General features: G+C 41.5%; 1 protein-coding gene across 1 annotated transcript in view; it reads left to right on the forward strand.

Annotated features, from left to right (window-relative positions):
• Positions 1-11,478, forward strand: part of Rheb (Ras homolog, mTORC1 binding) — a 41,537-nt gene extending 30,059 nt beyond the window's left edge. Inside the window, exons 4-8 of the mRNA XM_075955148.1 lie at positions 1,870-1,952; positions 7,432-7,488; positions 7,589-7,636; positions 8,222-8,303; positions 10,971-11,478. Of these exons, the coding sequence (XP_075811263.1) occupies positions 1,870-1,952; positions 7,432-7,488; positions 7,589-7,636; positions 8,222-8,303; positions 10,971-11,063 (363 nt within the window). The 3' untranslated portion in view covers positions 11,064-11,478. The remainder of the gene's footprint in view (positions 1-1,869; positions 1,953-7,431; positions 7,489-7,588; positions 7,637-8,221; positions 8,304-10,970) is intronic.

The raw sequence follows: 11,478 nt of genomic DNA on the forward strand, positions 1-11,478 counted from the left end.
AATTCCCAGCAACCATATGTAGCTCACAACCACCAGTAATAAGATCTGGTGCCAACTTCTGCCTGCAGGTATACATGCAGGCAGACCATTGTATACATAATAAATAAATAAACAAACAAACAAACAAATAAATAAATAGATCTTTTAAAAAAAACAAACCTAGAGTAGCCCTGGTGGTGCATGCCTTTAATCCCAGCACTCAGGAGGCAGAATTGGGCAGATCTCAGGACAGCCAGGAATACACAGAAACCCTGTCTCAAAAACAAAATAAACACACACACAAACAAAAAAAAAACCTAGAATAGATTCATTTGACAGTTTTTTGACATAATTAAATTTACCACTAAAAAATGTGTTTTGCTGGGTGGTGGTGGTGCACACCTTCAATCCTGGCATTCAGGAGGCATAAGCAGGAGGATCTCTGTGAATTTGAGAGCAGCCTGGTCTACAGAGCTAACTCCAGGACAGCTAGGGCTGTTAAACAGAGAAACTCTGTCTTGGGGACAAAATGTGTTTTGCCAGATGGTGGTGGCACACACTTTTAATTCCAGCCCTTGGGAGGAAGCAGAAACAGGTAGATCTCTATGATATCAAAGCCATCCTGGTCTAAAGAAGAAGGACAGCCACGGCTACACAGAGAAACCCTGTTTCAAGAAACAACAACAAAAATATTTATAGTTAAAAAATTAAATTTCCCGATAATAAAGTAATTAATAAAAACTAAGGCACAACACTGTATTATACCATTATTATGATATACAATAAATATGCAAGAATAGTATTTCTCTTTTTTACCAAAAAGTGATAGATCTTCATTATGAAGGTTATTCCATAAACACACAGCTCCTGGTGATCACATGATATACAGCTGTTGGCTATATCATAATTATTGATCTGTTGTTGTCAATATTGCTTCTACAGTAGTGCTGCAGTGAACATCCCAGTTATTGTAGTAGCTGACAACTATTATGTATGGAAGGGAATCTTGTGTGTCAGTGTATGGGTGTTAGTAGTTGTACACACATGTAAAGACCAGAGTTTGGTGTTGTGTGTCTTCCTCAATTGCCCTTGACTTTGTCTTTTTAGGCAAGGTCTCTTACTGAACCCTAACATGTCGATTTGGCTCAGCAAACTGGCCAGTGAGCCAGGATCTGCATGTCTTGCCAGCACTGGGTTACAGATGCACTCTACTGCCCTGGCTTTGTGTAGGTTCTGGGGATCGACTCAGCTCCTCATGCTTTACGAGGCAGGCGCTTTTCATTTTTAAACCTTTGATTCCTATATAGAGTACATTTTTGCTGAGTTGCAAATAAAGAGATCGAGCTTAATCCAAAGAAGGCTCTATATGTGTGTTTGCACATTTTGTGTTATGTTTTATCCTTGCTTATTTGAAGAGCACTATTATGTACCTAATTCCCGTACATGATTGCATCTTTTTACATTTTTCCTGTCTATTCATTCATAAGCCAGTATGAGTTAGCTAATTACTGTAGCTTTATGGGTTTGTTCACATGCCTGCAGAATTGTTACTTTCTCAAAAAAATCACTTTTTATTAGTTTGTTCAAATATTAATTTAGTACTAATTATTGACTGTCCCATGATCCTGCATATTCTCTTAAGGTCATGACATAAGTCTTGAGACTGCTGAAGTTCCCCCCCACCCCACCCTCCCGACTGTAGATTTTCTTCTTGAATTAAACATGCTTTTTTTTTTTTTTTTTTTTGGCAGGGTCATCTTATATAGCTCTGGCTGGTATATAGAACTTTGTTTTCTTTGATTTAATCTCAGTAATACATGAAAAACTTGTAAATATTGTTTACTCTGCTCTATGAGGACTACTCAAATATAATTAATTTTTTTTTCACAGGATGAATATTCCATTTTTCCTCAGACATACTCCATAGATATTAATGGTTATATTCTTGTGTATTCTGTTACATCAATCAAAAGGTAAGAAAGACTCTAGTTGCTTGCTTAAGTTTATTTACTGTGAATAGACCCTTTTAAAGAATTATACTAGAATTAATAGTAACAGAATTAGTTATTACACTGAATGTTTTCACTGATTTTCTTATGAAGCAATCAGATTGTTATAGGGAGTAGAATCCTCCGTAAATTCCATTGCATTGATAGAATAAAAATTGTTTGCTTATCTGAGAGTGCCTAAATAGTAACTGTATGCGAGCTGAGCTTTTCTTCTATTTGAATGGTAAATTGTGAGTTGGTTTTAAGTTTTATATGTTTTGATATATTAATATGAATTGACTTTACCAATACAAGGGCTTGAGTTTGTTTGAATACTTTGTCCTATGAATTTATTACCTTTGAGTAATAGGGTTTCGCTGACTAAAAATGCAGCCACTGTTTTGATAGTGAGACTTGATTTTGGGTGCTGGAGAATGGCTCAGCTGTTAAAAGCTAGGCTCACAACCAAAAATATAAGAGACTTGATTTTGGTTTCTCTAAGCCATACATTTGTTGCCAGAGATGGCATCCATTGTCACAGAAAGGAGTGGTCTGTCGCAATAAACAAAACTGATGTGGAGAACTCTTATGACAATGGAAACAGTTATATCTTTGCAGACTTCATGGTAATACCAGTATTAGTAGAAGTTTGGTGGCTAGCTGACATCTTTACAATGTGCGTAATGTCAGTTTGTCATACTGTCTGCCTTTTAACTGATGTATTACCGATGCTGGGGAGATGACTCTATTGGTAAAGAATTTTTCACTGTCCAGATGTGAGGACTTGAGTTTGGATCCATAGCCGCCATAAGAAGTTAGGCATGCCACGTGTGTCTGTAATCTCAACACTGGGGCTTGATAGCCAGCCAGTCTAGCCAGTCAGCATGCTCCAGGTTCCGTAGGATTTCATGTCTCAAAAAATCAATTAAGAGATTACAGAAGACACCTGAGGTCAGCCATACTCCATACATACCCATAAACACATAAATAAAATAGTTTTTAAAATAAATCCATCACTAACTTATGAGTAACCTTTCTTCAGATGTTTCATTTCTTGCCTTCCCTAGAAAAAAACTTATAAGACATTAAACAACCAGCCCAGGCTTGCATAGGCTGTGTGTGACACTGAGTCCTCCACTCTGACATCAAGGCCGTCTGTCCAGTGGAATTTGACTGCAGTGATGTTTGTTCCTGTAGCTACTAAAATTAGCTCAAATTTAACAAAATTGAAAGTTCATTTCCTTGGTTACCTTACCTACATTTGAGGCGCTCAGTTAACCTCATATGACTTACGTCTTACGGGGCAGTGTCTAGGGTCTTAACCACTGCACACGGTTGCCAACAGAAGTTAAGAGTTTCCTTTTCTGTGTGTGGGTGTTTCTGCATTTTTCTCCATGGCAGGGGCTCATACCTTGAGGTATTGATGTGTAACTGGAAACCAAGTACTGTGGCAATTCTGTAAACAGACCCTTTGCTGCTGGTCCCCACTTATACCTGAGTCAAAACAAACTTGGCCAGCTCCATATTCCTGAGAAACAATTGGAGAGATGTGGAAATCACGCTGGGTATACCCAAGAAGATACTATTAACACTATCCTATTCTGGATTTTGTTTGTTTTCTCTTCTTTTTCTTTTTTTTGGGGGGGGGGTGGTTGGGGGGTGCCTCTGCCTTCCAAGTGCTGGGCTTCATTCTTTTTCTTTTCTTTCTTTCACTGAACCATTTTTTTTCATGCACTGCTTACTAATCTGGGACCTGATTTATTTTATATTTTAAGACAGGGTCTCACTGTGTTGCTCTGATAGTCCTGAAACTCACTATGTAGACCAGGCTGGCCTTGGACTTCCAGAGATCCATCTGATTTTGCCTTGTGAATCCCAGTATTAAAGGTGTATGGCCCCATGCCCAGATGATCTTTTAATTTTCAAGAACACCCCCAAATAGTTAAAGATTTGCTTCTGGGTTTTTTAATAGTAATTACAAAAATTTTTGCAATTTTAGTTATATGGTTTTAGAGTAACTTATTCTTAGCCCTCATCTGTTCAGTACTGCATTTGTTTATTTGATACAGGGTCTCACTTTGTAGCCCTGATTGTCCTGAAACTGGCCTTGAGTGCTGAGATTAAAGGTGAACTCTGCCACAACCAGCTAGATAGGGTTTATTTTGGTTCACAGTTTAAGGGAATCCTTATCCAGTGGCAGCAGGAGCTTGTGGGAGCTGGGACGTTGTGTCTAGTCATGAATAGGAACAGTGAATGCTAGTTCTCAGCGTTTTTCTTTTTATGGAGTCATTACCTAACCTCAGGATCTGCTGTTGGTCTTCTCTCATCAGTCTAACCAAGGGCATCCCCAAGGTGTGCCTAGGGCATGCCTCCTAGATGATCCCACAATCAGTACTAACCAGCATATTTGGTATATTTTCACTAATTTTACTTGAAAAAGTACTATTATTTGTAAATTAATTTTATATGATTGTTAGGAAGTTAGTTACTTTACAAAGTGTTACTTTGTAGAATTAGTGTATTGGTGAGTAATTGGGGGTGGGGGTGCCTTGGTTTTGTGAGACAGTTTCACTGTTTAGCCTGGCTGTCCTGGAACTCACTTTGTAGACCATGCTAGCCCTGAATTAAGAGTCCTACCTCTGCCTCGGCATGTGTCACAACACCCCGCTGAGAAGTTTTTCTTAAGGCATTTATTGATTCCTTTTACTGGCATTATATGTATCAGGTGGATGATATTTTAGTTAGAAACAGCATTTGAAATTACATTTATTACCTTGAACTAATTTTAAAAATAAAGAAATTTGGGTTGGCAAGGTGGCTTAGATAGAAGTACTTACTGCACAAGCTTAAGGGACGCACGTTTGGTTCCATGAGCCCATGGTAGAAGAGAACTAACTACCAAAAATTGTGCTTTGGACTCCACACAATTTTATTTTAAAAAATAAAAATATGGAAACTTGTTCTTCAAAGATCATATCTATTTGAGAAGACCATGACTTCATGCAAAGCAAGAACAGAAAGTGGTTTTTTAATTCAGAGTTTCTCTGCATACCCTTGGCTGTCCTAGAACTAGCTCTGTAGGTTTTTTTAAAAGCCAATTTATTAACCACAACTATAAGTTTTTAAGACATTTATTTTATGTGTGTGCTTGTGTGTGTGTGTGTGTGTCTGTGCCTCACATGTGTACAATGCCCATAGAGTTCAGCAAAGAGTGTTGGACTCCTGGACTGGAATTACAGGCGGTTGTTTGCTGTTGTGTAGGTGCTCGGAAACCAGGTTCTCTACCTGAACAGTAAATGTTCTTAATGTGCTGAGCTATCTCTCCAGCTCCATCTCTGTTGTTTCCATACAGAATCTCATTCTGTATGAAGCAGTTCTCCCTGACTCATCTTCCCAAATGCTGGGCTTACAAGAATGAACATCCACCACATGGGCAGACCCCCCACCCACCCATGTCTGTTTACCTATAAATCATAACCATTATTTTGGGAAGTAAAGCAGAAGTCTTATATCTTCATATCATGAAGTTTGCAGGATTGTTTCTTGTAACAGCATAAAGCAAAATACCTTTAGTTCTCAGTTGCTAGAATACAGATTGGGGAGAGAATGGAAGCTTTGGGTTTTCATTTATTTCTTCTGACAACATAGGACACGTCACAAAATGAACCAGAATCTGTAGCAAGATGGAAATAAAGACTGCTAGGCCCTAAGCTACTTGGCACCCAATACCATTGTTCAGGTCATTGTTAAACAGTCACTAAGACCAGCTCTCACCAGGAGGTAGCATGGAGCTGGTTCCCACCCAGTCCCAGCCTTCCTACTGTTTCTCCTGTGACTAGCTCCTATATCTCCTCATTCAGTGTAGGCAAATGCAACAAAGCTAAGGGAACTATGGCTCCAAAGTGCACCCTGTAGAAATGGGGGTGCCCTGTCCTATTGGTGAGCTTCAATGGGGTAAAGTTTAATTTTCATCAGTAACAGTATGTGTGATATGTTCAGCAGTGTTTGTTCAAAGCTTGAGCCAACTTGGAATTTCTTATGTCTGCCCCTGACAATGGTACTGTGATGGAAAAATCGAAGAAGGGGATGAGAGCTGTGGAAGTTTGTAGATTTATGTAGGCAAACAAGTCTAAGAAGAGCTATTGAAGGCTACAGAGCATGCACTGCTCTTGCAAAGTACAGTTCCCAACACCCACATTGGGTAGCCCACATTGGCCTGTAACTCCACAGCTCCTGGGGTTCCAGTACTCTGTTCTAGATTATGCAGACACCCCCACACAGACACATATATGTGGGGTGTGTGTATATGTGTGTGTGTGTGTGTGTGTGTGTGTGTGTGTGTGTGTGTATAACTTAAAAATAAATCTAAGAAAAAGAGCCATAGAGTAAAGGTATGGGAATAAGTAAGGGAGCAGCATGGTCAAGGATCTCAAGGGAGAGGACATTTCAGTGGGATGTTCTGGCAGTGCTGGAGGCCCAGCAGAGTGGAAAAGGGAGAGCAGGAGGAAAGGAAGCCAAGTTAGGGCTTGGGAGTCATCTAGGTGGAAGCCAGCCATAGGAAGAAGCTCAGAGCTGGGCCAAGGGACCACAGAGAGGAGTGGAAGACTGTTAGGTTCTGGGCAGCTTCAAAAGTAATGCAACATGTGCTGGCTGATGCTCGCTCACACCAGGTTTTCTGAGTGAGGGTGGCAATGGCTTGTGTCCATTAGCCAGTGGTCAGAGGTGTGAATGATCCCACTGTTGCAGATTTGAAGTTGATCATTGTGACATGCTTGAGAATCTTCAGCACATCCCCCAGTTAATGATGGTGCATATAAGGGGCCAGGGAGGTCATATGCCTTTAATCCCAGTACTGGGGAGGCAGGGGCAGGCAGAACTTGCCAACTCCCAAGCCAGCTGGGGCTATACATCAAGACTACCTCAGAAACAAGAAAGGAAAGGGAACGGGGCTGATCACTAGGGAACACTACCTCAGAAAAGTTCTACAGGTTTCTGTTTAATTAATACAGTTTGAAGATAAGGTCCATGTCCTTATGACTTGTCAACTCAGTGCAAGACTTAAACGGCATGAACCCGTCTTACTTTTAGTAGTCTAAATAAGGATTACTGAGTGTCATATGTGGAAAGAGTTGATAATTCTTTGTGTTGGCTCAAGTTAAAAATCTGTGGTATATTTTCCCCCACTACAAATGTAAGTTTTTAAATTTCTACATTAAAATGACATCTGGGGCTGGAGAGATGGCTCAGTGGTTAAGAGCATTGCCTGCTCTTCCAAAGGTCCTGAGTTCAATTCCCAGCAACCACATGGTGGCTTACAACCATCTGTAAAGAGGTCTGGTGCCCTCTTCTGGCCTGCAGGCATACACACAGACAGAATATTGTATACATAATAAATAAATAAATAAAATAAATATTTAAAAAAATAAATAAAATGACATCTGCTCCCATGCTTTTTGTTTTGTAGTTTTGAAGTAATTAAAGTTATCCACGGCAAGTTGTTGGATATGGTGGGGAAAGTGCAGTAAGTAGCCCATCTCTCTTCTCCAGAAGTGTGTATTAGCATCTCCTGTGCTGGAAAGGCCGGATCTGACATACCTCTGCTTTTGTGTGTCTCCTAACAGGATACCTATTATGCTGGTTGGCAATAAGAAAGACCTGCATATGGAAAGGTATGTAGCTCTTAAGTCCAAGGAGATTTAGTCACCAAAATACCATTTTAAATTCTCTTCTTATGGCAAACTATGTACAGTAGAGGTAGTATGCAATGCAGTGCCACACTTGTGTAGAACTAGGAGCAAACTGGGAAACTCTTGGGGTTAGACAGATATTACTCAGTTTTCACACAGACCTTTGAGTACTGCTTGTGATCACAGTGATGATCGTGAGCAGGGACACCATGTCCGGGGAGCCCAGTGGCAGAGCATTGGGAGGAGACTAGAGTAGCCTGGGCAGGTGAACTGTGGCCCGATGGGATATTCCTGGGCCCTGAGTTACCTAACGCCTCACTGTGGCATAGCTGTGGTTGTTGATACTGCAGTCCTAGAAAACAGTCACATCCCTGAAGCTCTTTGTCACATAGATGACCCTCGAGACTTGTCCATTCTGTTCCCAGTAAGTACTCCTGCATTGCTTCCTGATGCTGGAAAGCACATGGTTCTGCTTCATAACAAAGTGGACCAAAATGGGGGCCTAATCGATAAATTCATCGTAGCTGTTTTAACTGTCAAAGATTCAGAGTTTTCTTTTCCCTTTAGAGTGATCAGTTATGAAGAAGGAAAAGCTTTGGCAGAATCTTGGAATGCAGCATTTTTGGAATCTTCTGCTAAAGAAAATCAGGTATATCATTTGTAAAATTAATTGTGTCAGCCTCATTAGTTACAAGCATAATTCCTCCAGTTGGAATTTTACCTGCCAGTTTCTGTGTTTTGTTTCGTTTTTTAGCATTATCTATTTATATACAGTGTTCTGCCTGTATGTCTGCTTCCAGGCCAGAAGAGGGCACCAGATCTCATTTCAGATGATTGTGAGCCACCGTGTGGGTGCTAGAAATTGAACCCTGGTCCTCAGGAAAAGCAGCCAGTGCTATTAACCACTGAGCCATCTCTCTGGCCTTTGCCTGTCGTTTTTAATCTTGTTTATTTAATTTTTAGCTTTCTGCCATTTATTACACCAACTTTGGGATGTTTTAGAAAGATATTGATAGTTTTAAGTTTGATAAATATTCTGCTTGTAGTAGGCCTAAAATAGTTAAACCATTCTACAGAGAAGGACATAGTGTATTATTGCTACTGTGGCTATGTCCATAGACTGGAACAGAAAAAAAAGGTACACACAAGGCTTAACTGTGTATGTCCCTTTTCAGTAGAAAGCGAGTCAGGTGTGTGATTATTGTAGTCACAAATTAGAAAGAGTCCTGGAGATAGTTTCAGCCCTGCAGCTATCCCATGAAGGGGAGTGTCATTCTGCACTAGAAGGCATCACAGATCTGCTGCTGCTTCTAGTCCTTGCTGCAGTGTAAACTTGACCCTTTCCCAGACCTAGGGTGTCCCTCCTGTACTGCTGCCTCCTTCTCTCCCTCTTCTTCCCGATCTTCCAGCTGCAAACCACATGTGCCAGCCTCCTCTAGTGCATGCCCAAGGCCTTAGCATGTGGCAGCCTGTGCTGTGCTTTCCAGTCACCCCATAGTGTCTTGTCTCCATTGTCTCCTTGCGTTCTCTGGGAGTTCATAGTGTTTGCATTTCATCACGTCTTGTTTGATCCACCACTAAGATGAGTAGGCATTACCATTCTGAGGAAACCCAGGCCAGGTGGGGGGCATAATTGTTGCCAAGGCTAGGGAGGCAAGAGTCAGCCTGGGCGCTTTCTGCCCTGCTCTTCTCTCCAAGGAGGAAGTTCCTTAGTCTTGAGGTCTACTCAGGTTTTATTCCTCCTGTGCCCCTCCTTGATGCATCCAACTAAATTGAATAGTTGGCCTTCTCGCTCAACCCTTAATTCATTGAGCTCTGAGATGGGCTCATTTAACCTTTATGCCCTCCTATTGGATCTGATCATTTCTGTGTTCAGATGTCAGTGTTGAGTCTGTCTGAATCAGCTCAGTTGTGGAACAGTGAAATCCAGATAGCAGGAGTAGAGGTTAGTCACTAATGATGCCTGCAGTTTTATTTGAATTAAGTATTTACTGCTTGCCTACTCTGTCCTCAGAATTATCTGTTGAACTCTAATTTTAAAAAAGGGAAAATTATCCGGGTGGTGGCGGCAGTGGTGCACGCCTTTAATCTCAGCACTTGGGAGGCAGAGGCAGGCATATCTCGGTGAGTTCGAGGCCAGCTTGGTCTATAAAGCAAGTTCCAGGACAGCCAGGACTTTACACAGAGAAATGCTGTCTGAATAAATGGGTGGGGTGTGAAAATCCAAAGAAGTTAAAGAACTTGAGGTCACTATATAATTTATGGCATAGGCAGTAGAACCAGTTTCAGACCCATCCAGAGCATGGCCCTTTTCCTCAGCATTGCGTTCTTACATTTTCAAGAGAGATGACCCTCTGGGATTGACTTGAACAGTCAGATGCACAGACTTAATCACTGAGCAGGATGGAAGCGGAGGGTGTGAGTAGGTGTGGTGGAGAATGGTGTTCTCTTGTGGAAGCAGCTTCTGTTTCCCAGGGAATTACAGAGCAAGGGGATTAGCTATCAGCCAGGGTCAGGGAGGAAAGATGGGAGAGGGCCAAGGCTCAAAGTCCTCTCTGGTGAGATAAGCTGAGGGACTGTAGCTAGGTCACCTGATACAGGATCAAAGGTGTCCAGTCTGTGTTCCTGCCTCCTCATCCCACATGTTCCCCATGGCTGAGCAGTGGGGACATGCTAATGGATACTAAGTAAAGGGGTTCAGTACAATAGGACCAATGCTAACCCAGAGAATAGAACAGAAGCCGCAGGACAGGAAGAATATCAAAGGATAAGACACCAGGTCTGCAGGATTGTGCATTGTAGACTCTGAGCTAGGAGGTTAGGGTGGTGGGACACATAAAACAGTTTGACTTCAGAACAAGATTGGGGTGACAGTCACTACAGAAGATGGGGAGAGTGGAACTCGGCTGGACAGGTTTGTAATGGGTGGCGTGATGCCAAGGAGGAATAGACATGGGTGGTTGAGGGCTTGCAGGCAGCTGTGGGGTGGGGTAAGAAAAGAGGCAAGGCTGGGAGTTTGGGGGACCGAGAGAAGGGTGGAACTGCAGGAGCAGGAAGGGCAAGAAGAAAATGACCCCTTGGGAGGAGCTGCAGAGGCGTCTACAAGGGAAAATGAAGCCAGGGTAGAGCAGAGTGGAAGGTGGTGCTGGTTGCTGTAAAGAAGGCCTTGGGGTTGTAGGGCTTTGCGAACCCTCAGCTTCTATCTGGACCTCCATATGGACCTGAGGACAGGTCAGTGACTGCCTATCAGTCATGAACAGCAACTATCAGAATCCACTGAGAACTAAGCCTGTCGTTGTTTTTGCCTTCTCTTCAGACTGCTGTTGATGTTTTTAAAAGGATAATTTTGGAAGCAGAGAAGATTGATGGGGCAGCTTCACAAGGAAAATCTTCATGCTCGGTGATGTGACGATTGGGCTACAGAACCCGAGGACACTGGGAATTTATTCCACCTGAAGAAGCAAACTGCCCATCATCCTTGAAGATAAAACTATGCTTCTGTTTTCTTCTGTTAACCTGAAAGATGTCATTTGGGTCAGAGGTCCTCCCCTTTCAGATTATGTTAACGTCTGACTCTGTCCAAATGAGTTCACTTCCATTTTCAAATTTTAAACAATCATATTTTCAATTTATATATTGTATTTCTTAATATTATGACCAAGAATTTTATCGGCATTAATTTTTCAGTGTAGTTTGTTGTTTAAAATAATGTAATCATCAAAATGATAGACATGTTACACTACTATTAACTAGACTTCAGTATATCAGTGTTTATTTCATTGTGTTAAATGTATACTTGTAAATAAAATAGCTACAAACCTTAA

This window comes from Microtus pennsylvanicus, chromosome 21 (genome assembly GCF_037038515.1).
Source record: "Microtus pennsylvanicus isolate mMicPen1 chromosome 21, mMicPen1.hap1, whole genome shotgun sequence".
In the NCBI taxonomy this organism is placed as follows: domain Eukaryota; kingdom Metazoa; phylum Chordata; class Mammalia; order Rodentia; family Cricetidae; genus Microtus; species Microtus pennsylvanicus.